The sequence below is a fragment of the Dermacentor andersoni genome, chromosome 6 (assembly GCF_023375885.2).
Source record: "Dermacentor andersoni chromosome 6, qqDerAnde1_hic_scaffold, whole genome shotgun sequence".
Taxonomy (NCBI): Eukaryota; Metazoa; Arthropoda; class Arachnida; order Ixodida; family Ixodidae; genus Dermacentor; species Dermacentor andersoni.
In genome coordinates, this window is record NC_092819.1 from 164708017 (window position 1) to 164735682 (window position 27666).

Genomic DNA, 27666 nt, shown 5'->3' on the forward strand with positions numbered 1-27666 from the left:
TACTTGTGCAGTTACTATGTGGAAATCATTGTTTTAAGCCAAACCATGTTTGAGACAACCCTTGTAGACTCTCATCCCTACATTTTTGTGGCAGCACAGCAACTGTTTTCTTCTAAGTAATATTGTAAGAAATGTTGCAAAGGATACACACTGCCCTTTTTCAGAATTTTTTATTTGTCAATCCTTGGATGAGCACATTTAAGTACATACACACAAATACCGGGGTGTCTACCAATTGGGAAAATCAGGAATTCTCAAGGATGTTGAATAGTTTGGAAATACTCAGGGAATTTGTGCTTCTATCAGGGAAAATGAGCAGCAGTTTTGTTGAAAGGGAATGAAAGTCGCGGTAGTGCTGGCTCGAGTAACAGAGAAAAATCGTAATGAATCCTCTTTGACACCGTGTTGTCTGCTGGAGGAGTTGCCAGTGTACCGTCAACGACCAACTTTCCGGACGCCTGATAATTCGGACGGCTTCGCGGTGGTGCCATGTCCCCCATAGTCAATGTATAAGAAGGTCAGGAGTTTCGGACGCGAGAACCCTTCGCCGTCCGAGTTTTTGGACTTTTTGCCGTGGCCGCCAGTCTGAAACAGCATTAATCAAAGCCACCACTATCGCCACTATTTTGATTACCTTGCCGCCTCGAACCGGCGCTCTTGCACGCAGATATGCTGGCAGCTGTATCCACCACTGCGGCAATGCTAGGCCTAGCTGCTTTGACATTCGCTATTTAGCTTCTTGCCTTTCTTGCCGTGTTTTTCATTGAAAGAATTCGCCGCTATCAGCAACGGCACTCACTCCGCCTTTGTGGTCCTTGCAATTTGTTTCGAAACTTGGAAAGCACAGTGCATTGCATAATGTTGATTCTTGAAAGCCAGCTTCGCATCAATACAGCTATGTTATGTGGTGAAGCATAACAAGCATGGTAAGGGGGCAATTGTCATGGGACATAGTATGTATTCCTTAATGCCCTCGCCAGGTCTGGCCATTTTGAGCTGACAAGTGCAGAGCATACAATGCATGCTAGCAATTGTGTTTGCAAAGATTGGTCTTTGCAAAGGTCTGAAATTTCAACCCGAACGGCGTTTTCCCTTTTTGCGGTGACCGTGCTCCAAGCCGGACGGTGACATATTCGAGTCCCTGCGCCTACGTACTTGTGTCCGCAGTGTGACATTGCTCGTGTTGACACACGACTTCGAGAATCATTCAAGGCAACATCTGTTGTTTGTTTGATCTGTTGCTTGAACTGACGAACTTAAGTTTAGAGAAATAATAAAACACAAAAACGGTATGTCTGCATGTTTTTTGTTTTCCTTTGCACCGAAGCAAGAGAGATGGTACTTCCGCATCGTCTGCTTGTTCCTATGGTCGTGCCGTCACGTGTGCAGGTACCGAAACTATGCCATTTTCTACCCTGTTCCAGCACGTGATGATGCCCTGCAATCCACTTGTTCTGCCTCAGTATTCGTGCAGCACTGAATTATACCGCTGATCATGTGTCCTTGTGCACAGCGCTCAAAATTGTGTGCTGCACGAAACCAGACAATCGCAACAGCTCGTGCGCAACGCTGTAAGCAAAAGTGTGCAGCGCCTCAAAAAACAACAACAAAAGAAAGTGAAGGCAAGGCCTATGACGTATGCATTATGCAATCTTCTAGGACTGGTATGGGAGAATGCAGGGAAGGAATTTCGCTTGCGGAGGCTAGATTGGGCGAATGGAGAGAGTCTCACTATGCAGTGGAGCTCACCTCCTGAAATCATGGGTTCGCGGCACTGTAATATTTGTATCTCTGCTATTAATGAGCAGATTTGAAAAATTGAAAAATTTTTGTGGCAGAGCACTCTCTAGAGGACACATAACCTCCAGCGTATAACCAAAATTTGCTATGGGGCCTGGTGAGGGGCCCTTTAAAGCCATCATCATCAGCCTGGTTTCGCCCACTGCAGGGCAAAGGCCTCTCTCGTATTTCTCCAACTACCCCGGTCATGTACTAATTGTGGCCATGTTGTCCCTGCAAACTTCTTAATCTTATCCGCCCACCTAGCTTTCTGCCGCCCCCTGCTGCGCTTCCCTTCCCTTGGAATGCATGTATTCCTTATGAATGTATTCCATATGTATTACGTGCACCCGCCATCTGTCGCAGTATGAGCATCGATATGCAAATTTGGTGTACTGGAAGGCCTTCCAAGCTTTTTCGGATGTGCCTGCGTCGATTTGAGCCCTTAAAGGGCCCCTCACCAGGTCTGGCCATTTTGAGCTTAAAGGCGCCGTGCATACTAGGCTCACTAATGATTGTGTATGATCGTGTCTGTTAAGTATGACATCGCTACGTCCCGCAGAAAGCTGAAATTTCAAACCAAATGCCCTCTGCCCTTCTCACGGGCACCATGCTCCCATTTGGAAAGCGTGCATAATCGCACAAGTACACCTACGTACACCCATGAGCAAAAGTATGCAGACTACAGGGTCTCCGAACAAGCTAAATTTCTTTGCAATTAGCATGCATGAACTGAAATTGACGAGTATAGTGGAGTGTTCCCAATACTAAGTTCAGACTGCAGTCCTCAGTTTCAAGTTGCATTCACAGGCTGAAGAAGAAATCTGCTTTATCGCGCAAATCCCTGCACGACATCCGTATACTTTTGCTCACGGGTGCACGCCGCGCTGCTGTGACGTTGCTCTTAGTGACATGCGACTTTGAGGATTATTCAAGGCAACATATCTTATTTGTGTAATCTGTTGCTTCAGTAGATGAATAGAAATAATAAAACACACACACCGAATGTCTCTGGGTTCTTGTTTTACTTCGCACTGCTGCAAGAGAGATGTACTTTCGTTTCGTCTGCATGTTCCCACATCGTGCGTGCAGACAACGAAAGTATGTTATTTTCTACAATGTTCGAGCGTGCGATCATGCTCTATGATCTGCTTGTGTCTTCCTCAGTATATGCCTAGCACTGGCTTCGCTAATCAGGCGTTCGTGTGCTGCACAAAACGAGACAAATGCAACAGCTTGCACGCGACGCCGTCTGAAGTGCACCACACACCAAAAAAAGCAAGGGGGAAAAAAATGAAGGTGGGCCCGTGACGTATGCATCACGCGATCCTCGAGCTCCGATATGGGAGAACACAGGGAAAGAGTGGAAAGAGTATCTCTTGGAAGTGGTCCTCGCCTCCTGAAATTATGGGTTTGCGGCACTGAAATGTTTCTATCTCGGCTATTAATGGACCAATTTGAAAAATTCATGCAGCAGAACGCTCCCTAAAGGGCACGTAGGAACTTCCGAAGTATAACTGAAATTTGCTATGTGGCCTGGTGAGGGAACCTTTAAGGGCAGTAAAAGACATGAATTAATTTTTTTGAACTGCCCGATTTTTCGGACGTTTTTGTGGCCCCTGGGAGTCTGAAAAATCGGACGTTTACTGTACAACTAACCAAGAGGATGCTTCAAATGGTCCTTGGGGCGAATGCACGGCGGAAGGAGGACGGGAACAGAAACGACCTATGCATTGAGGAACGAACAGGAAAGGAAGTGTGCCACGGCTTCCTTGAAGTAGCTTGAGCTCAAAACACGGTATTGGCTTACGCCGAGATGCCCCGTCCTTCTGTTTTCTTTTTGAATGAAATAAACACGAGTCCTTACTATTCGAACTGTATTAAGTTGTTTTTTTTATTTTTTCATGTGCTTACTAGAGAGTGGCAGCATCGGGTGATACGATGTCAACCCGTCTTGAGATAAGATGAAGTTCTGTATCACTCAGGGAATTTTGCAAAGGCAGTTAGGGAAAACCTGGGAAACTCTGGGAATTTGGAAATGTCAACTTGGTAGACACCCTGAAAAACATTTTGAAATGGGCATAAATATCAATTGGGCTTTTTAATGCAGCCAAAAAATTTTTCTCTAAGGTTAGGGAAGTGTTAATGCGTTCATAGGGCATTCTCCTGTAACATAAGCCATGGCAAGCCAGTTGTGAACAGTATAATATGCATGTGGCAAATTGTGAAAGACAAGGCAGAGAATGCTTAGTTCTCTGTAAAAAAAAAAAAAAAGAAAAAAGGAAAGTGCGTCGTGCTGCACAGCCACATCATAAGTGCCAGCTAGCTAGCTGAAGGAAGATTGAAGTCCAAGTCCTTTGTGTGTAGACAGTTGCAAAATGGCGACTTCCCTTAAGTTAGCTTCCCTGCAATACACAATCATTATGCGGCGAAGCATTCACAAATTATTGTTGTGAAGAGCTGGAAACGACCACTGACGTAGGCTGTGCCGGTATGGGTACTAGTAAATGTGCGTGCGGGCCATCCCGGTCACATTGTGACGTACTGACAGCCACTAAAAGCTGTTTGTGGGAATAGTCTGGCGCAGCAGAAAGATCTTTTTAATTTGTCATTTCGTAGTCGTCCTCCCCTCCCCGAATTTCGAGGTCCACAGCTTGGCATGAATGGACAGGATGACTCTTATGAGAAAGTTTCTGCATACAGTACAGTTAAATGAATGAGTTCAAAAAAAAAAAAAAAATTTAGACGTGGTTCACAAGAGGGTTTTTTTCTAACTGGGCACATTTATATATTTTGACTTATGGAAGCTGGAGCTTTTAAACATCCCTATGTTTTGTCCCCAGTGTGTTACAAGTAAAACTAACATACTTTTTTATATACCTGTTATATGCATGAAGTTATGCCCTGAAATATTTTTGACATTGCAGTGTCAGTTAAAACATATATGCCTCTGATTTTATTAGACTTGATGTAATTCAACCGACACTTGTGAGCGTTGATCAAATAAACCTGTCCAATCTCAAGAACTTTTTCATTTACACATTGACAAGAATCGGCGACTACAGTAGTTTCTTCGTAATGACACCAGACCAGATGAATTTTTGTTGCAATGTGCACTAATGCTCTGGTGCAGCATTGAAAAGCCATTTGTCGTCAAAAAAAATTCTCACTCTCTTCTGGTTTGCCAGTGCCCAAAGTTGCTGTGGTTGGTGTGATGTGGGCATGGCAAGCCCCACTGGCAGCAGCGACCCAGCTGTTTGCCTGGAAATCGCTGCCACTGCAGTTGGATAAATCAGTCGGCCTTAATCCTTGCAGTCACATGTTGGGCCCCTGCCGACACACGAAAATATTTGTTCGTCAGATGTTGGGAAGGGCCCAGCACGTGTGCATGTACTTTTTTCTCTTCTGGCAGCACCTTTCAAGCATACGATTGAGGGCTGCATTTTATCAACGTACATAAAGAAATTGGTGCACGCATTTTGTGGTGCAAAGCACTGAAGAAATGGCAGTGTCTTTTTTTTTTCTGGGCATTTTATGGAAAGAACTCGTGTGAGTTTAGCGAATGTGAAGACGATCTTATCTTAGTGCTGACGATCTCTGGCCCGCTTTTGGACAACCGTCAAATATTTTTGGACGAGAGTCCCGAAGGAGAAAGTGACAATGAAGACCCTAGTTAGTCGTTGCTGTACTGATCAACCACAGTGTGACGGCAACTGAAAAACTTTGCTCCATACAAGAGCCTTGGGAATACAGGAAGTTTTGCTAAATACTGCGCATTTGTTTTCACGGTGCGCTTTCTGCTGCATGTTGTTCCCGAGCGGAATGAGTTCAAAAGGGTGTCAGCGACCTTGGCCAAGTGGCTCAGATTGGTGGCCTCCTCCTCGCAGGATAATCCACGAGTCTGGCTACACGGCGGACGAGTGCAAGCTCTACCGGCCCGTAGTTCACAGCAACACTATCCAGAGCCTGCTGGCCATCATCCGCGCCATGGGGCAGCTCAAGATCGACTTCAAGGACCCCAGTCGAGCGGTGAGCGAACACGGGCTCACAATGACTGTCTTTGTCAAAGAAACCTAATTGGGGTTATCATTTGTGGGTTCCTTGCAAGCTGCTAAATGAGACTTCAATAAATAGAAAAGGACCCACAATGGCCCATAGCAGAGTTTACTGTTATTATTTTTAAATAAGCTGTGTTGACTAGATAATAAGTGTGTTCTTGAGTTGCACCTTTACAATTTGTGGAGATCCCTGATCCCGCAGGGCTCAACCTGATCAACCTCGAAATCAACAAATGCTCATTCCATGGAGAACTCACCGGAGGCAGGAAAATACGGGGAGTGTGAATGGCTACTCCACTGTGTCAGTTTTGCAGCTTGTGTACGCTGTGAATAATATGCATCTGGGAAATTGCTTCTTCTTTTTCATTAAAATGTGACAAATGTGCTGCGAGATTTTAACAAGTCGAGGAAAGAGTAGATTTTTAAATGATATGGAAGTAGAGAAAATAAGAAAGATACCTGGTAAAATAAAGGTTTTGTAAGACAGAAGTTCATTAAAGGGCCTCTCACCAGGTTTGGCCATCTTGAGCTGACAAGCTCCGTGCATGCAATGCACGCTAACGGTCGTGTCTGCTAAGTATTGCATCGCTACACGCTGTAGAAAGAGCCTAAATCGAGCCTAAATAAATTCAACGCCCTTTGCCCTTATCCTCGTGGCATTATTAGGCAGGAAGTCAACAATACAACATATCCTAGATGAACATGGAAACAAACTGGAAGGGGAAGCTGCAATGAATTACATCCGAAAAATAACAGCCGAATCTTTCCCAGGCAATGATGAGATGGTATTTGAAGAAAAAAAGAGCATGAAAGAGACCCAGGGGGGAAAAGGAGCTCGTGCTGACAAATTTCGACTAGAAGAAAGTGGAAGAGAAAATTCCTAAGCACACAGCCACAGGGCTAGACGACGTTCCCGTTAGGCTGAATAATGAACTGGGCCAAAAAGTAAGGAAGCTGTGGTGAAAGCAGTGGAAAAAACTTTAAAAGATAGACGAATACCAGACATTTGGTGACAAAGCAGAATGAATTTAATTTATAAAGGCAAGGGCGAGAAAGATAGAATTCACTTGTATAGACCGTTGACCATTACATCGGTAATATACAGGTTAGCAATGCAGGCAATCAAATTAAAGCTTCAAGCTTGGGTAGAGAATAATGGAATTTTGGGAGAACTTCAGAATGGCTTCAGAATAGGTAGGCGTTTAGATGATAACTTTATTGTTCTTACTCAGTGTATTGAAACATCAAAAGTAGAAAGCAGACCATTATATGTGGCCTTTTTAGACATTACAGGAGCCTATGACAACGTAGACCGCAGCATTCTGTGGGATATTCTGGAAGGGGAAGGCTTAGGCGACGATCGTCAACAGCTTTTCAGAGAGATTTACCTAGAAAATGCTGTTTGCGTTGAATGGAAAGGGATGAGGAGTGAGGAGAAAGTTAGTATTTACTCGCATAATGATCGCACTCGCGTAATGATCGCGCCCCTGAATTTTGTCGTCAAAATTTGATTTTTTTTATTTCCCGCGTAATGATCGCACCCCGAACTTGCCGCAGCGATATGTCGTGTGCCAAGTCTAGCTAATAATGATCGCGCTTACCATCTGTTGAATCCTACGCGAACGACTATTCAAGACGAACCAAGCGGTCTGCACGCACCAAACACTCTTAAGTAGATGCCTCATTTCATTAGTTTCATCACTTCCATGACAAAAAAAGGTACAACCAAACTTTCCTTTATTATGTGTAGGCTTTATAATGGTTGTGGTCAACACCAACAAAAGAGGCGCCTTTCGATTCTTCTCATCTGCACTCGTGGGCAAGCAACAAATCGCAAGCGGCAACGATAGTAGCCACGTTTACACAGATACGTTAAAAGTGTACCTTATTCATACGCCAACACTTGTAACCCAGCTAAGATATTTACCCACCCTTAGCGCAAACGTGCGGTATTAGGATAGTAGTGAAGACAGACGCCGCAGTTTCCGCAGCATGCCCGCCATGTGTTTCTATGTCGCTGGCAGCTAAGCGCGCCCATCTGTTTCTGCCCCCTCAAAGTGGACATAGCTACGTTATTGCCGCAAACTTGCCGATATTAACGATACTATTCATTACTGATACGGAAAAAACTGTTTCAATGCATGTAATGTACTCACGAGAAGAAAAAAAAAATTGCGTTCGGCGCGTTCGGCTTGCTCAGCCGGCCGCCATTTTTGTTTTGGTGTCCCGCATCCCGCAGCAAACGGGGGACGAAAAAAAAAATTTTTTTTTTCGCGGGAAATTTAACCCGCGTAACGATCGCACCCCTGAATTTGCGTCAATTATTTCTGAGAAAAAAGTGCGATAATTATGTGAGTAAATACGGTAATATCAACAAGGGACTAGGCAGGCGTGCCCTTTATCCCCATTGCTGTTTGATGTACATAGTGAACGAGAGGGCGCTAGAAGGAAAGCAATATCGGGTTTAATCTCTCATACAAACAGGCGGGTACAGTAGTAGAGCAGCAACTTCCAGGTTCATTTTATGGGGACGACATTGTATTGCTAGCTAACAAGCAAAGTGATTTGCAACGTCTGGCTAATAACTGTGGACAGGAAGGCAACAATTTCGGTGTGAAATTTAGTGTTATAAAATTAGGTGTTATGGTATTCAATGAAAACAGTGGCAGTACAGGGCCAGGAAATGCCTCGGGTAAGAGAATATAAATACCTTGGTGTATGGATAAACGAAGGCAATAGGTATATGAAAACACAGGAAAAAAACTAACAGTGAAGGGGAAGAGAAAGGCAGCCACAATGAAGCACAAAGCGCTATGGGGATACAATAGGAACGAGGTGCTCCGGGGTATGTGGAAAGGTGTAATGGTTCCAGGACTTACTTTTGGAAATGCGTTTGTGTGCTTGAAATCAGGGATACAATCAGGACTCTATGGGAACCAAAGGTCAGTGGGACGCCTCGCATTGGGTGCTCATGGGAAGACTACAAATGAAGCTGTGCAGGATGATATGTGCTGGACTAGTTTTGAAGTGAAGGAAGCTCGCAGTAAAATTGATTATGAAGAACGACTGAGGAATATACAAGAAAGTAAATGGGCTGGGAGAGAGTTGAGGTATCTGCACAGGATAAACATTGATTCACAGTGGAGGAAAAGAACCAGGAAGCTTACCAGCAAGTATGCGGCCTGTAGGGTGGGCAACACAGCAACAAAGAAGGTCAAGCGGAAAGTCAGACAAGCTGAAGTAATCTCATGGATGGCGGCAATGGAAAAGAAACTGGCGATGAGTAACTACTTAAGAGGAAAAAACGAATCAGGAAAGAAACAAGTTATAACTCAAAGGGAAGCTCATTACTTTTCGAATCGAGACTGGGATGCCTTAGAACACGCACCTATAAAGCGGGGTATAAGAAGGAAGAAGCATGTGCTTGCTGCGGTAAAGCTAGGGAAACGATGGAGCATGTTTTATTAGAATGTGACGACGTCAGCCCAGCGGTCGATTTAGGCACCAGTGGCCTCCTTGAGGCCCTTGGGTTCAGCGGGAGCAGTGGAAAAGTAAACATGTCCATAATAGAGATTAGTAAGAGACGATTGGAAGATTGGTGGAAGAAAAGTAGGGAAACGACAAAAGACGGAGACGTACAAAAGTATAAAGTTCGCAATAGGGGATCAGAAAATTTGGTTGTGGAAGTTCATAGGGCTTTTTTTTTTTTTAATTGTTTAACCTAGGCAGTGTAATAGCAAGAGCTTGGTGGCGCAACCCACCGCCCCGTTCAAAACGGGACACTTGTAACTTCCATCCATCCATCCATCGTATAACACAGGTCTTCTATGTATCCTGGTGAGGGGCCCTTTAACTGGAGATTTGATTACATTATGTCGAGAGCTAGCAGTTAGGCGTGTACGTGTTCAAATACATACTGCTTTTTTAACCCCACTGCAAATGCGTGTCAGTATTTTTTCCAAGTAGTGCCCACAACAGTAGTTTGGTTTAAGCATTAGGGTGTGGTAGTCTTCCTCAAGAATTCCACTCGCTGGAGTGGCAGGCCTCCCTCCTTTGATTCCACCAGTGGCTCTAGCTACATTAAATTTTTGCTTGTGAAAATGCACCTAGTAACTGCTCCAAAAGGTGCTTCAAAATGGCTTAGGCCAATCACATTACTAACCAACATTAAAAAAAGTTTTTGCATACTTGGCAGCTCTCCTGAATATTGTGTGGCATTTACAAATTTGGGATTCTTTCCTGTTTGCAAATTTTGGATTCCTGTTTGCAAAAAAGTTTAAGCTTATCGGTCTCCAAACCATCAGTTGGGAAGTCTGGTGGTGAAAGGATGCCAGAGGGGTTCTTGCTTGACGAAAGTTTTTCAAACAAATTGCTGAAGCACTTGAAATTACAACTGCTGTGCTGCTGAAAAAGTGAGCGTGGTCTAAAAACAATGTGTTGCTTGTAAATCTTTGCTCTTCCGAGTTTGCTGCTGTTGCATGCTTTATTTATATAAAGTTAAATCATCTTTAGTAAAGGGCATGTGTACAGTAGAATGTCAGTTTAACAATACCTCAAGGTACTGGAGAAATAATTTCTACTGAACAGCACTTTTCTTTACTGAGAAAAATGTGTAGCAGTGCTGCACTGCGGGCATGTCATCACCCTCTTAACACTTGTCAGAAAACTTAAGCATTATGTAGTGAATGTAGCTGCACTCCACAAAGACTGCCTGAAAGTTCGAATAATTGGTAGCATTGGCAGAACAGAGAGAGACTCGTCAAGTGCGTTATGGCACGTGCATGCTATTACGCATGCACGTCATCCAGTGCGTCTGTATTTCAACCATCTTTATGCTGCCACTAGATTGGTCAGTGTGCACACCAAATCTGCATCCCCTGTCAACTTCAACAAATGTAAATCGTGTTCCAATAACGAAATCATAATCGGATTTCTTTGCAGCAGTCATTTTTCAAGTATGTTCCTTGCTTTATCTGCGCTGCATCCAAGCCTGGAGTCCTGTGCTACACAGAGCTTCTTGATGAGTCTGAGCGTTTATAAAATTAATAACAGCAGCCAGAGAAGTAACCCCAGACAATGTCACTTTTTAACACGCAGAGGAAAATGCTTGATGTGCAGCCACACAGCAAACCGCTAATGCACCTTTGGCAGCTTAGTGGTTTGGCTTGCCTGTGTCAGGGTTAAGTGATCAGCAACGATTAAATTTACTCTTGGGTTTGAGGAGGCGTTGTTGACTTATAAAAGCAAGAATGTAGCTCTCTTTGCTAAACTTGGTCACGCTCCAAGATGCCACAAATAATCGCGTATGCTTGAAATATCGATTGGTGACTGCAGATGCCGTGCATTAAAGATGTAAATTATTTTGGGAACAAGTCTTTGCAACGGTTTTTCGGATGACTTCTTTCATAGAAGACAGGCATTACAAGAGTTTCACATTCTACTTCTTTCTCTGGACGAAAAAAATCCAGCAGAACCAGTCTTGCAATGGATGCCGACGTTAATGCAATTAGCATTGAAGCAGTGCGGCGCCACATGCTGTGTGGCCCCCACTGCAACGCATGGGCAGCCGAGCTCCTCTGCATGGGCTGCACCGCTTAGCGACGCTGCCTTTGCGTGGCACGGCTTGGATTTCGCCAAGCATTGGAGAAATTCACTGTTGTCACGGTAGAGCGGCCCACATCCAGTGGCACACACCCAGTGTCCCAAGTCGGCCTCGGAGAGGTCCATTGAGGCGTACACACATTCGGTGACTCAAGTTTGTCCAACAGTTGGTTTCGAACCCTGCCCCCTCGGCACAGCAATCTGACGCGGCACTCGTTCGACCACGGGCTGCCCAATATTCCAGGTTGGCGAGAAAGTGGTTAAAGACAGACGGGCAGCCTCCGGAAAGTGCACCAAATACCCTGAGAATGCCAATCCCATTAGGACTTTTAGCACTTGCACTACCAGTTCTGCTTCGTGAAGGGTAACAGCCTCATTGTTTCCATTTACAGGGGGCTGCAAAAGCCTTTGTTCCAGTTAACGAAAGATTTGTTGCGTTAGAAAAGCTACTTAACCTAGCAATTAGAAGCTGATTTGCCGTTCAGGTGGCAATATTGTTTAAGTGGTATTTGCCGAGATTGTACTGTAATTCTCATAAGATGTGTGCTCGTGGTAAGCAAAAGGTACACGTCCTATTCCTTCAGGTCCCCCCCCCCCGCATCCCATTTCCATTCGTTGTGCTATAGTAGAATTTAAAAAAATTTATGGTTCACAGATTGGCATGTGTGATGTTGTGAAGGCATCACTGATTGAAAGATCGAGGCTCTATTACAGCGGCATTAAATTTGCATGCCCATTATTGAAGGCTATGGCTTTTTTTTATTGATTTCAAAGTTAAAGGGTCTGCTTTATAGGTCTCGCTTAGTTATTCTAGAGCTGCAAGTGGGCAGCCAAGATGTTTTGGCGCCTGGGCTGTGTGATCCTGCTGAAGCAACTGTGCTCTGCACTCGATGGAGGCCGTATGTGACTGTTCGCAAGAGTTTCGACATTGTGCTTGCAAAATGAATGTTTTTTAATTGTGAAACCCATTCGAACAAGTCTTTCAAGTGGTTGCTGGAGTTTCCCTAGGTTTGTTCGAATGGTGGACGTTAGCAAGTGTAGCTGTAAAGTAACTTATAATTTGTAATGAATTTGGGATGCCATATGGATTGCAGCAGCTGTATAGTAGTAAGAGTAGTGCAACAAGAGACGGTAGTGCAGTAGTGTTTAACAGTACAAAGGTTGCGGGGACTCGCACGTGTCCCCGATTTTGTCCTCGCATGGCTCTCGCATCTCCTGTAATCCGGCTTCTCCGCATAGCCAAGCAGTGTATTGCGAGAGATGGTGCAAGTGTTGCGCTGCCAATGCCCACCCAACAGCAGCACGGGTGAGACCCCACGAGGTCACATAATTGTCATCGCGTTGATGTCAACATGAACAAGCATGTGCTGCAGAATTTTGTTCCTATCACAAGTGCACTGAACACGTGAAAATTTGTGGCCAACACTGGACCAAGTGCGTTGTAGTGCTAAGAAAATTGCTTTATCCATGCCGCATGAACTGTCCTTTATTTGCAACCTTAAAGTCTGAAGGTAAACAAGAAATTTCCCCTGCCATCATTTATTGCTTTGTAAATGTATTAAAGCTGGATCCCTCTGCATCCTGCTTGTTATTTTAATGTTTATTCCTCACCTGCACAAACACTGGGCAAATGTAAAACATTGTGGTAGGTGCATTACGCCATGTTTGCATATTTTAGGGTTCCGAACTGCCTATGTTTAATTCTCCAGGCAGTCTTACTGATAACTTTAGCAGCATTGCAGCGCAATTTAGCAACTTCCCTGTCTCTGTTAAGCGACATGCTCGAAAAAAAGCTGGCAACTGTCAAAGATGCCACCAATGCATAACCTTCATTGCAGAAGCACATCCCTAAACAGATATTATTTCAGTCAGATAACTCATTACTAACTTACCTCATTATTGCAGAGTGCCAGTGAAGGTGTGCTTGCACTTTCTTTTTTTCTCTGCTTATTGGTTATAAAATGCCTAGAATATTTCCTTGTCCAACTGCGCATTGCGCCACGTGAAAATGCCTGTGCATAAGTAGGCACACATGTAGGCCACAATTTAGCATAGCCACACTCCTTGCTGAAAAAAGTGGGCAGCTTCTTTTTCTCTTTTTACAGACATTGTTTTGGTTGGCACCTCTTGTTTCCGGGCACCTTGTGGTTTGCGTGTGTCAGTGTGCTTCATCTTTAGAGCCTTTCTTAGTGTCTTGACACTGGCATGCATTTTTCTTACTGCCTGGTGATTTATTTAATTAGTGACCCAATGTGGGGGGTGGCTTAGTTCGAGTCTCAATACTTGAGCACAAAATTTGATTCCGGGCCTTGGTTCTAGGTCATTCTTGTGGGGATGGATACTGGGTACACGCTATTACAAGAATAACCTGTGCCTGTCAATATAAGCCACATCTCTGCATTGATGTGGGGTGTCACACAACCAATCAACCAAATCTGTTATCACCTAAGTAGCGTATATGTCACATTCCAGTCAAGTCAACCATCATGTCAGTTGCATGTACATCACATCATCTAGCCGGGGGCAATGCATTCTTCTTGTTGGTGCTTGCTTTCATACTTAACTCAATCAGTCAATTTTATAAACTATTTGTACATATAATTCAGTAGAACAGTATGCAAGCAAGGATATATATATATATATATATATATATATATATATATATATATATATATATATATACATACATTGTCACTGTTGAGCCAGCAGATTAATTTCTTGCTGCACATTGTACATGTGTATAAATAATTTAAGCTTCGTCTGAATTCTGCGTTAAGTTCTAAAGATGAATTTTTTTTTTTAACACTGAGGGTGCCAGAAGCGCCCTCAAGACTGATATTTTTACTTTCTTGATGTATTACTCCATATCAGCTGATCATTGCGTCATTAAACTTGGCATTGTTTAGAGTGTTGGGTTAACTTAACATAATGTGCATATTTCACCTCAATATGTTTTGAAGAGAAAGAGGGAATTAGAAAATGTGCACCCTTGTCCTGACACACACTTATCACATGAAGGATGAAATGTGACTGGAAACATGACCAATATGTGTGGCTGCAGGATGATGCCCGCCAGTTCTTCACGGTGGCAGGAGCGACATCGTCGCAGGAGTGCGAGATTACAACCGAGCTGGCCTCTCTGATGAAGCGCCTCTGGCAGGACCCAGGGGTCCAGCACTGCTTTGCCCGCTCGCGCGAGTACCAGCTCAACGACTCAGCCTCATAGTGAGTGTGGCACTTCTTTCCTCTCTCATGCGGAGTAGCCCTACTTTGCTCTCTCCTAGTGCTAGTTAATATTGTAACGATGTTGAGGAACACAGGTTAACAAAACTATATTTATTAAGGGCGAACCTTTGCCCACAACTAAAAATCGCTGCGGTCGTGAAGAAATCCCCGCCAGTCGCGTTCTAAAACTGGCCTCGAATCGTCTTCTTTCTTCTCGCGTGATACCTCGTGCGCGTGCCACGCATGCGAGCTGGGTCCAACCGGCTACCCGTGCCACGAAGATCACTGCCTGTTCTTGCTGAACAACACCACGGTGCGGTGTGCACAGTGTCCAATACGAAGGGCACACGACTTGAATGTGACAAAGTTGTTGCAGCATTATCCCCCTCCCTACCTCATTGGCCTGATGCGTGAAGGAAGTAGGGGTTCCTGTGGGCTCTCACTTTTTCTTGTGCTTTTTATTTCATGACCTCTCGTGGTAGGGTTTCATGCGGACAACATGCGCGACTTCCGTGGAGTTGTGCCATCTTGAGCTCTCATGTCCAGCGGATTTCACTTCGTAAGTGATGTTGCTTATAGAACGAAGTATTTTGCAAGGGCCGAAGTATTGGCAGAGAAGCTTTTCAGACAGTCAATGGCGTCGCACCAGGGTCTGTACCTACACCTTGTCACCGGGCTGATAATGAGCTTCACTACGTCGCTGGTTGTACCAGCTGGAGTCGATGCATTGTTGGTGGCGTATTCAGTACCTTGCCATCTGTCGTGCCTCCTCGGCTCTATGCAAGAAATCATCTAGGTAAGATGAGTTATTGTTAACGGCAACACAGCATCCAAAGTTGTGGTTACTGCTCGGCCGAATATAAGTTCAAACGGGGCGACTCATATTGTTTCTTAAACGGCCATATTATATGCGAAGGTGATGTATGGCAAAATTTCGTCCCACAGCCTATGCTCAATGTCGACTTACATCGAAAGCATGTCAGCCAGTGTTCTGTTGAGGTGTTCAGTCAAGGGGAGACGTGGGTTCCAAAACCAACTTTGTTAATTTTAGTCTGAACTGGATGATATTTAACAGTATTCAGTTTTTTCTGCTGTTTGCAAATATCTAATTAGATTTTGTATATCTGCATTAGAACAAATGATGCAAAGTTTTTAAAGGGACCCTGAAACGATTTTGACGATTTTCTACAAACGTACTGAGTCGTTAGACTAGGTCCTTCTGATCATTAATTGACACATCTAAGTGCTCCACGTAATGTGTGTAATTTATTATAAGGTTTTAAAAATGCACATCGCTGCCGATCGCAGCACACTGCTCGGCGGAATTTTAAGCCGCCCCTACCCATATGACGGAAATCACCCATATGACGTCAGTGGGGCGAGCTATCCGATTGGCTGACCAGGGCGCGTCATCGATAATTTTTCCAACTTTATGGTAAACAAATGATGTTCGTAATAGTTGGAATGTTAGTTAATTTATTTTTATAAAAAGAAAGTAACATAAAGAGAATGCACAGGAACAATTTTTCAGTACACTTAAGCACTTCCGGTACACAGCTAGGGTCATCTGCTTGTGTTACAATGTGCTCCGTCTTTGACGAGAGCTCTGCCGTCAGTGTCGGTCTGTCTTTTCGCGAGCGCTATGATTCAATTTTGTTGCGTTGTGGGCCGCAAATGTAGCGACTGGCAATATGTCAAGCTGCGACATCGTGTCCCTCTGCAAGCCAGTAGATGAGCGGACTGCCTGCAGTGCATTGGACCGCCACTATCCGATGGGCGCCAGGATTTATGCGATTGCAGCCGTCACTAATGCAATAGCGTTTTGCGAGTCCGGTATTAGGGTAACCGCAAGCGCAAGGGAACAGGGCCTGGCCGTGTCCCCTTGCCTGTCGTTTCAGGGGATGAACAGAAGTGCAAAGGTGAATGGTTGCACGGTGCAGCCACCTGGTGGCGTAGAGCTCAACCACACACAGTAGCAGTAACAAAATGTATTCTTCTTTGCTGCTGGTGTAAATTTTTCGCAGGAGTGTAATCGTTAACACGTTTTTGTAAATGTTTAAAATGTTTTGCACTTGGTTAGAGCAATATTAGCTCTTTCTTTGGCTGGTTAAGCTCTTCGCCAACGGGTGGCTGGACCGTGGAGACTGATCAGGCAGCTCACGTACGTCTATGCTAAAGTTCTGTCATCAGCTTGAGTTCGTGCCTCCACCGTTCCGTCGAAGCGTTCTGCTAGTGTGTGATTACCGGAATACCAGACACGTTGGGTGCTATGACAGAATGCTTGCAACGCACGCTGCTTCAATAGCTCTCACTTGGGGTTGACGGCCAAGCCGCTAGCGGAGACGTTTTGTGCGGGCGGGGGCGGGCTCCAAAACAACCGGAAGTGGACGATGTGACGTCGCACCGTGACGCAGAACCAGTGAAGGCGTAGCTTAGCGCCGATCGCTCGGCGAACGAGTTGAGGAAAAGCATGGCTAGGGAGGAGGGTAACTTGTTATCGCTTGTAGCTCCATTAATACGTAACGCTTCACTTAAATTATGGTGCGAATGTTCTACTTAAGCTGTACCCTACGCGTCTACAAAATCTGTCCGAACCTTTTCAGGGGCCCTTTAATACAGAAATTCAGTCAAATTCTTACGGGCTTTTCAAAAACTTAAGGGGGGACGCGGGTCTTGAAACAGCAAAATATCACAAAAAAGTTGATTTTTGGAAAAGTGCATTTTCGCTACGTTTATACATTCAAGAATCGCTCCGCGAAATCTAGAAGCTAAATTTAATCGGAAAATAATAAAAAAAATCGCGCTTAAAGGGGCCAGGGTGAACGCGAAATCAGCAAAATTTGGTGAAAAATGTTCAAACTTCGCGCCGTCGCCTTTTGCGAACGCGGTGGCCGATGGCCGCCATCTTGCGCTTGTTTTGAAGCTGTTTTCCTTGCGCGCATTTTGCACCAATTAAAAATGGCGTTGGTGAAGGAAAACCGACGCTATCGCATCATTTCTGAAGGATGCGTTCGTGCCGCCGATTGGCCAAAGCGTGCACATCACCCGCGCACCTCGCTCCTATTGGTCCGGCGCTCTTTGGCGCGCGCTCGACCGCTCTCGCGTTTCACTACGTTTATCTCTGGTTTCATCGCGCCGCTGTCTACGTTTGTTCAGCCGCTTGCTTCGCGACGTTTGATAAGGTGCTCATTTCCCTGCCCGGATGGCTGGAAAAGATCGTCGTCTCAAGGCTACTACGCGTCAAGTGGCTGTGGAATGCGCGACGGAAGGCAGCTAGGCCTGTCATACTCGCGGAGTTGTTAGTCTGCCTGGACATTCTACCGGATCGAGTTCCGAGCTGCAAACCGGCCTGTCTAGCGTCAACACTTCGTCCGCCCACGCCACGCGTTTTGGCACAGATCATGCAGGCACCGTTTCTTTCACGACTGAAGAAAGTAACTAACGCGCAGCGATCGCCAGAAAATGTGCCTGGCGTCGCAGTCTGCAATGCAATGAAAGTTCAAGCTGCTGGGTGTCGACACGAGAGAGGACGTCAACGACAGCGGAACTGAATTTGCAATCATGGATTTATTCGTCGTACAAGAGTTCCATGGACTCGTGCTGTGTCCCGGGTGTGGCTAGAAAGTGATGCTTTCAAGGACCCCGCCAAGGAGTACGGGCTCTCATCAATATTCTGACAATGTTTTGTCGTCACAATGTTGCGAGAGCAAAGGGAGAGCCTGAACCTAGGCACCACTACAACTTGCCAGAACATGTAGCAGAACATGTGGCCTGTATATATGCGGCTATCTGAAAAAACCCTGCTCCAGCGATACCAGCGAGGCGAGACACAGAATTCGAATGAGAGCCTTCACTCAGCGATTTGGAGTGTCTCAAAGGAACAGCATGCATCTCTCTTTGCCGTGCAAGCTGCTGTTGGGGAAGCTGTCCTACGCTTCAACACTGGGAACCTGCTTGTGTCCACTGCAATTCCACAGCAGCTACACATGAATATTCCTGGCACTGCATCTCAGCGAGCAAAAGAGAAAGACGGTCATCGAAGTGCTAACTCCAGCAAGAAGCCTCTTTGAGCGCCAGGAAGCTGGCCAAAAAGCGGCACAAAGATAGGATGCATACAGATAATGCCCCTGGTGAATTTCCTTGAGATTTTATTGGTATGTTCTCAATAAAGATGTTGCAGAATGTTTTTCCTGGATTTCTCAAAAGAACGATTCTGACAGACTTCCAATTTTACGGGTAAAATAGCTTCTGTCCTATATCAGCTATCAGCATAATTTTTTTTTTTTTTTGCCAGAGAGAGAAGTGTATGCAGTAAGCAATATGCACGTTTTCAAAGCAGTACTCTTCTCAAAAAGTTTTTGAAATGGGTCACATGCTTGACATGTCAAAATGGCAATTTTTTCTCACAACGTTGATGAGCTCTAACTCTTGGTCAGATTAGCCTAGAACATTGATTAATACCGTGTGACACTCCCTGAACATTCTAGATAGCCTTTATACTCAATTAATGTGTTAGGGTTTTCCGTTTAGATGCTAATTTTCCTCCAAACAAAGGACCCAGCTTATACAATGCTTTTAAAGTATATCAGAAGCTACTTAAGTATCCTATGGCAAAATTAATTATATTTTTAGAATCTGCATATTAAAATACACAAAGTGTGAAAATTTCGTTCAGATCTGTCCACAAATAAAGTAGGATTTCAAGTGTAGCCTCCCCCCTTAACTTTGTCAAAAGCAAAAACAAAGTATACGGCCAGAACGCCAGAGAGTAGCTCTAGCCGGTGATGCTATTTTTATTGTTCTCAGTGCACTTGTAATGCAAAAAAAACTGATGTAAACATAATTGCAATATCTTTGCTAATTTTCATTTGTATTTAGTGGCAATTAAACTTTAGCCGACAGCTTTAGAAATAAATAAATAGCATCACCGGCTAGATCCATACAACACAAATATATTGATACCAAACATTTTGCTGGTACTTGGAAAGAACATATGAAGATCCCCGTAAGGCAGTGTGTGGTGTCCAAAAGATGAAGCTGAGAAAAACTAATTTGAACTTTCAGTTCACTGTAACTTTGAATGGCCTAACAATACGGCAATATGAATTGCATCACTATGTAGCCCCGTTCTTCAGCAACAAGTTCATGACATATATATGGCCATTGTGCAAAAATAACACTGAGATATTGGTTGCAACATCATACATAGTCATTGAAAGCAATGCTAGAAAGCTAGCACCACGTGCTTCACATTTCTATATTAGTCCCTTGTTGAACAGAAGGCACACAAATGGTATCCCTATGCAAATAAAGTTGCACTGAGTTCATGGCCACAACAAAATATGTCCTTTCCACAAAGTTTATGGCTACAACAAAAATCTGGATCAGATCCCAGTGGTGGTCGTCACATTTCAATGGAGCCAAAATGCAAAAAAGTTCATGTGCTTGTGTTGTGCTTCCCAAATGCTTCCCAAATGGTCAAAATTAATCCAGAATCGTATCATGGTTTTGGAACATAAAATCCCAGAATTCAAATTAGAAAAATCGTATATCTCACGTATATATCTCACGCTCACACAATTGTGCATTCAGCATAGGTCACAATTAGACCTATAAAAGCCCAGGACTGCAGGCAGAGTTTGTTGCTGGCTTGTGCCTCTTTGCAAGCTTGTTTGTCAAAGCATTTCTGTTTGTGTGATCCTTGTTGGACATGTGAAGCCTCCGACGATCCTTTCGCGCATGCCACATGTGGAGCACTCCAGCACAAGCTTGGCATAGAGCCCATACTCCTTGGCGAGGTCCTTCGAAAGCATCAGCGTTTTCTTGCCGCACACGGGACATGGCATAAGTCCAAAAAAGTCTTGTACCACGGATGAAACCACGATCGCAAATTCCGTTCCACTGTCGTTGACGTCCTCTTTTGTGTCAACACCCACCAGCTCAAACTTTCGCTCCGTAGCGGACTCCAACGCCAGGCGTGTTTTCGCCTTATCGGCGATCGCTGAGCGCTTGCTACTTTCTTCGGTTGTGAAGAAAACATATCTACACGGTCGGGGCCAACATGCGAGGCGTGGGTGGATGAAATGTTGATGCTAGACGTACCAAGTTGCAGCTCGGAACTCGATCTGGTAGAATCTTCAGGCAGACCAGCAACCGGCAACTCCGGGTGCATGACAGGCCTATCCTTCTTATGTTGCGCATTCCATGGCCGCCTTCGTGCCTTGCCGAACACTTGACGCATAGTAGTCTTCAGACGACAATTTGCTCCAGCCATTCGGGCGGCGAAAAAGACACCTTATCGAACGTTGTCGAGAAGCGAGCTGCTGAACAAACGTTCACAGTGGCGCAATAAAATCACAGGGAGAAACACGCAGCGCACAAGCGCACACGAGAGCGACCAGCCTTGTTGGGCACATGAGGATTGGCACCCAAATGGTGCCAGACCAATAGGAGCGAAGCGCGGGGGCGCCGTGCGTGCTTTGGCCAATCAGCGGCACAGGAGCATCCTTCAGAAATGACGCAATAGCGTCGGTTCCTCCTCACCTAAGCCATTTTGAACCGGCGCAAAATATGCACAAGAAAAGCAGCTTCCAAACAAGCTCAAAATGGCGCCCACCGGCCACCGCGTTCGCAAATGACGACGGCGCAAAGTTCGAACATTTTAAGCAATGTTTTGCTAATTCCGCGGCCACCCTGGCCCGTATAAGTGTTTTTTTTTTTATTTATCTTCTGATTAAATTTAGGTTCTAGATTTCGCGGAGGGATTCTTGTATGTATAAACATAGCGAAAATTCACTTTTTCAAGACCTGCATCTCCCCTTAAACCGTTTGTCTGAGGGTGGTAAGCTGTAGTTCTGTGATCAGTATGGGTCATTTGCAACAAGCATTTCATTAGGTCCACAGTAAAGGCTGTTCCATGATCGGTAATAACAACTGTGGGAGCACCATGCCTGAGCACAATATTGTTGACAAAGAATTTTGCAACTTCTACAGCCGTTGCACTGTACAGGGAATCAGTTTCTGCGTAATGGGTCAGATAGTCCGTGGCCACAACTGTAAACTTTTTTCCTAAAGATGATGTTGGGAAGGTTCCAAGGAGGTTCATACCGACTTGTTGGAATGCAGATTTTGGTGGCTCTATTGGCTGGAGAAGGCCTACCGGTTTTACGGATGGAGCCTTGCGCCTTTGACACTTCTGACAAGTCTTGACATGGTGCTGCACTGATGCTAATAACTTGGGCCAGTAGTATTTCAGACGAATCCTGGCGAATGTACGGCTCACGCGCATGTGTCCAGATGTCGGTTCATCGTGACAGGCATGCAAAATTTCTTCTTGCATAGCTGTGGGTACGATAAGTAAAACCGTTGTCTCGCTGTTCTCGAAATTTCTCTTGTAGAGGACACTTCCTCGCAGACAGAACGAGGATAGCCCTCTGGAAAAAAAAAAAAGGGAGTTGAACATTGAGTTTCTCCAGGCGCTGTATAAGTGGAAGCAATTCCGGGTCATCTCATTGTTGTTGAGCGATTTGTGACCAGTCAATAATGCGAAAGAATGGGAAATCCTCCTCTTCTGACGCAGTTGTCTCGACTGGTGCGCGTGACAAGCAGTCGGCTTCGGTGTTTCCTCCCGGATCGGTATACAACAGTAATATCATACTCTTGAAGCCTAAGGCTCCATCTTGCTAGTCGTCCGGATGGATCCTTGAGATTCGCCAGCCAGCAAAGTGAATGGTGATCACTGGCTGCTCTGAATGGTCTACCATAGAGGTAGGGTCGAAATTTACATATTGCCCAAATGACTGCAAGACACTCTTTTCTGGTTGCTGAGTAGTTTGCCTCTGCTTTCGAGAGCTTACGGCTGGCATAAGCTATTACTTACTCCTGGCCGTTCTTCAACTGCACTAGTATGGCACCAAGGCCGACGTAATTCACATTGGTATGAGCTTCAGTGTCGGCTGTCTTATCAAAATGGGCGAGGATTGGAGAAGCTTGCAGGCGTTTCCTTAACTTGTCAAAGGCGTCTTGTTATTCGCTTTTCCACATGAAAGGTTCATCTTCTCTTGTTAGTATTGTAAGGGGCTCAACAATCTTTGAAAAGCTTTCCACTAATTTTCTGTAGTATGCTCATAAACCTGAAAAACGGCACACTGACTTTTTGTCTGTGGCTGTCGGTAACCTCGCAACAGCTGCTGTTTTTTCGGGATGTGGCCGTACGCCTTCAGCACGTGTCCGAGAAACCAAAGTTCATCGAAGCCGAATTGACATTTTTTCTGGCCTAATTGTCAAGTCTGCTGCGCAAATAGCTTCTAATACTAGTCGCAAGCACTCTAGATGTTGGTCAAATGTTGCGGAAAATACGACCACATCATCCAAATACACTAAGCACGACTGCCATTTCAATCTTGTGAGCACAGTGTCCATCATTCGCTGTAACGTTTCGGGCACGGAACAGAGGCCGAATGGAAGTGCTTTAAATTCGTAGAGGCCATCAGGGGTTGCGAATGCTGTCTTTTCATGGTCCCGCTCATCCACCTCTATTTGCCAATATCCACTCTTGAGATCCAGGGAGGAGAAAAACTTTGCACATCAGAGCCGATCTGCACATCGGCGCCTCCAACTGGGTGACTACGTACATCGAGCATAGACTCTTCGAGCCCACGTCTAGGCATTTCGCGCATCGGCATCTCGGACTGCGTGGCTAGGTACTTCGCGCTTCGGCACCTCGGACTGCGCGACTAAGCACATCTGAGAGTCAACTCCTTGAGACCATGGCTACTAAGTGCGTCGGCACCTCGGACTGCGCGACTAGGTACTTCACGCGTCGTCACCTCGAACTGTGCGAATCAAAGGGCAGAGACCCAAAAAGTCCCCTGTAAGCAAAGACAGCAAAAACTACGATCCTGGTGTATTTTGTGAGATGTGAACTGCTCCAAGAACTTTGACATGTTTTCTCAAGTGTGTCTTGGGCATTCTGCGTTGTCTGTGGAAAGGAGAGCATTGGAATGCCTATACTAATTTTGATCCTGTTTGTTTTTATGTATTCTCTGAAGTGTGCTTGAGGGTATGACAGTCTTCAATATCTTGCTGAGGGCTTAGTTCTTTTTCAGCATGCTAATTTGTGAATGACAGGTTCTGGCACAATTAGTAAAAGTGAACATGATGTTCTGGGTAAAAAAAAATAAAGCAGTTTAAGAATTTTTGGGACTGTTGTACCCTGTAGTGCTCTTTTGGGCAAAGATAAAAACTACAGGCAGCTCCCTGGCATGTCTCGTTACAGTGCCAGGTTTTCCACAAGCGGAACACATGTAACATTCTGTAACTTCAAAACTAGTTAAGGTATCCTAATGAAACTGCATGTTTCTTTATTTCAGACACTTTTGAGTGTGGCTGCCAAATTTCGTGGCTCTAGGTCAAAGAACAAAAAAGTTAGCTCTGATCCCCACCTCCCACCTTAAGGGAAAACTCCTTAATCCAGCGTGACGGTACGGGCAGAACCTATACAGGTGACCCGCTTCTCCACAATGAAAACGCAGAGGCCTGCGCTTGTGGCCACGCCAGACGTCACTTTTCCGGGGCCTTTGTTCCACAAAACGAGGTGCACTACGTGCTGGAGGCAGATAGGCAGCTGGTGTTTCTAGCAGACAAGGTACACTGTCTACTGTCAGCGGCTAGAGAACGGTCGTCAGGGAACGGTCGTCAGGGAACGGTCGTTAGGGAACGGTCGTGGCAACTGCTACACTTCTGTTTTGCGGGTTGCTTGAGTACGTCGGCGTTTGTTGGGGTGCGCCGCATCGGCTGTGGCTCACGCTCTGGATCCCATATGACCTGCCTCAGTTCGTCCCAGACAATGTCGATAATAGATAGTGCTGTTGGAGTCTGAGGTGTCTGCAACTTAAGCTCTTCCCTGATCACTGACCGGATGAGCTCCCGCAGGGCTTCAAGATTGTTCGGCACGCCTGTCAAGAAGACATGGGCAAGTGCACAGCTTGCCTCGCAGTTGTATTGCCGAGCCCGCTGTTCCAGCTTCTTTTCGATGGTCGTTGCTTCGTATCTGGTGAACTCGGCGACCGTGCGCCACGGTGGGTTGCGGACGACAACTACGAAGAGTTCCTGCTTTACTCCACGCATCAGATGGCGCAGCTTCTTATCTTCACTCATGTTTGGATCAGCACGCTTGAACAGGCAGGACATGTCCTCAATGTACATCGCCACGTTCTCGTTTAAGCTGGTTCCTAGCTTGAAGTGCAATTTCCGCCTTTTCATTACGATCCATGCTGGCATATGTTGCTAGCAGTTGTCGAAATTCCTCCCAAAAGGACAAAGAGGGTTTGTGGTTTTCATACCACGCTTTTGTGAGTCCTCCAAAGCGAAATATACGTTACGGAGCTTCTGTCTCTCATTCCATTCATTAAAGCTCGCCACTCTCTCGAACAGTTCCAACCAGTCTTCCACGTCTTCGAACGAATCGCCGTGGAATGTTGATGGCTTGCGAGGTTGGCTTATGACCAGCTGTGCCGGCGTTACCTGGCTAGTCATTGTGGCGGTGTCCATTGTCTGAGTTTCCCTTGGCGTGAAGAGGAGAGGGCCGAATTCGGGCGAGTCACCTCGAAGACTGCAGCTGGTCCGCTGGTGCACATGTGTCAGTTCCACGGGATGGACTTGCTGGTGGTCGGGGCTACGCTACTTTCGTTCGTGGGGCTTTGACTCATACCCAGCACCTCCACCAGAAATGTAACGATGTTGAGGAGCACAGGTTAACAAAACGATATTTATTAAGGGCAAACCTGTGCCCACAACTAAAAGTCATTGCGGGCGTGATGAAATCGCCGGCAGTCGCATTCTAAAACTGGCCTCGAACCATCGTCTTCTTTCTTCTTGCGTGATACCTCATGCGCGTGGCGCGTGTGAGTTGATAAAAAGGGTTGTTTTTGCACGGGATTCAGCTCACAGTGATGTTATAAATTGATTTTGCAGGCAAAATAATATTCTGCGAGATGGGAAACTTAGTGAATTAAAGGAATAGTAGCTGTAGGCATTGAAAATGTCATTTTGAGAAATGTAATTTTAAAAAAGTCTATCTTTCCTTGATTTTTTCGCCTCAGAGCTGTGTCCCGCAAGGGGGGAAGAGGGGTTTAGAAAAAAAAATTTTTTTTACTAAATTTAAGAAAATTGTCACCCACAGTTCAAGTTGATTTCAAAAATAAATTACTTTTTAAGTTGATTGAGTGGCTCCAGATATAATTAAAATTAATCATCTATTGTTTATCTGAACAGTTGTAAGAAGTGTATCAGCCAGAATGTTTATAAACTACAAAGTGTAAGCAACACAACTGTAGGACTACTTTTTTTATATTGCAGGTATTGCCAATTTTACAGCAATTTGAAGTTGAATCTCCATACATGGCAGCGATGTGGTCCAATTAGTAGCCAGATTTTAAAATTTACAAAAGCGAAATTGTAGCTAAACATGTAGTGAAACATGTGGCTACATGGCGCTGTTAAAAATATAGTCTCCGAGCCCTGAAGACCGAGGTAACGCTTCGGCAAGTTTAAAAAACACCAAAAATGAGATTATGAGAAAACTTGAAAAACAAAGTGAGCTTATTTTTATAACAAAACACCACAAAATATTTGAATATATACAAGTGCTATTGCATTAGTAGCCTTCAAGAATGTAGTCTGTTAGGCTAGTGTCACTACGGTGATGCCCTCTGAGCACCCGCTGCAAGTTTTCAGCATATGCATGCTCAGCAGATGTAGCCAGCATCTTGTTTGTCCCGGCAACAGTGTCAACGCGATCTAGTAGTTCAGATTTTCGGTCAGTAGCAGGAGTCGGCGCTAATGCTTACAGCTTTCCTTGAACTTCACTGTGACCTTCGCTGTATACGCCACAAAAGTTCAGGCTACAGAATAGTAGCGTCGTGCCGAAACATTGATGAAATGCGGCCGTTGTTGGGAGCCCTTCGGGGGTCTAGGCCTAACACGCCATCGGGATCTTTGGCATCGCTCGACTGTGGGAGCGGGCGGGCTGAATACAATTCGACGCCGTAGCGTGGTAGAATAATAGTTGGAAATTTCGAAAATACCGTTTTCAAAATATTGATTTATTTCGCGATTTTTTGGTCTCTGAAACCTGTGTCCCCCCTTAAGAGGCCCACTGCATAGTCACTGGCCATGATTGCATCCGTAGCAGTGACGGTTTCGACTGCAGCTTTTGCGACAAACGGTAGTTTAGTTTTATCTCTGTGCATGCGTTGCCCATGTGCCTTCCGAACTGCGTGGTCGCCGTCCGTCATCGCGTCTGTAGCGATGACGGTTTCGACTGCAGCTCTTGCGGCAAATGGCAGTTTCGTTTGGTTAATTGAAACGGCCAAGCAGTCAAGAATGAAGACCAGTGGCTGCAATGGATGGATGATCTATTGGCTACTGGCTCACTGGTAAAAAAATTATTGCGATGTAGGCATGGTTAAAGAGCTTGTCTCTGATGAAGATGCGCGCCCCTGTCATGCTGTGTACGAAGTCGCGAGGACTTCGTGGCTGTGAGTGCTAATAAGTCGTGAAATTACGAGAATTGCAGCTTCCGCCCTACTTTTGGTCATTATATAAACAGGATTTTCTGATTAATTCAGTTCAGTGAATAAAGAAATGTTGACTTAGGAAGCATTTGTTTGCTTTCTGGATACCCTTATAATTCGATTAATTCGGATATCCTTTTTTTTGGTCCCGTCAAATTCAAATTAACGACATTTTACTGTAGTGCCCAGAAAAAGAAGTGGGTGCGAGTGCAACATGTCGCAGTGAAAGTTTTGCACCAACCGTGCAACTACTGTGCGTCAAGAACATCTTTGTAAGTGCCCTTCTTTTGTGCATTTGAAGGCCAAAAGATTACTGGAACCCTAAAACCTCACATTACACTGCTGTGGTGCACCTCACTGGATTTTATTGCTGTCAAGGTGCAAACGGGTGCTTCGTGAAAATGAACCCTCGTGGAAACTCTGCTGTT

At 45.1% G+C, this 27666-nt stretch overlaps 1 protein-coding gene across 1 annotated transcript in view; it reads left to right on the forward strand.

Annotated features, from left to right (window-relative positions):
• The window catches only part of Galphai (G protein alpha i subunit), a 138385-nt gene that overhangs the window by 33988 nt on the left and 76731 nt on the right, over positions 1 to 27666 (forward strand). Inside the window, exons 3-4 of the mRNA XM_050172284.3 lie at positions 5667 to 5808; positions 14500 to 14663. Coding sequence (XP_050028241.1) covers positions 5667 to 5808; positions 14500 to 14663 — 306 coding nt within the window. The remainder of the gene's footprint in view (positions 1 to 5666; positions 5809 to 14499; positions 14664 to 27666) is intronic.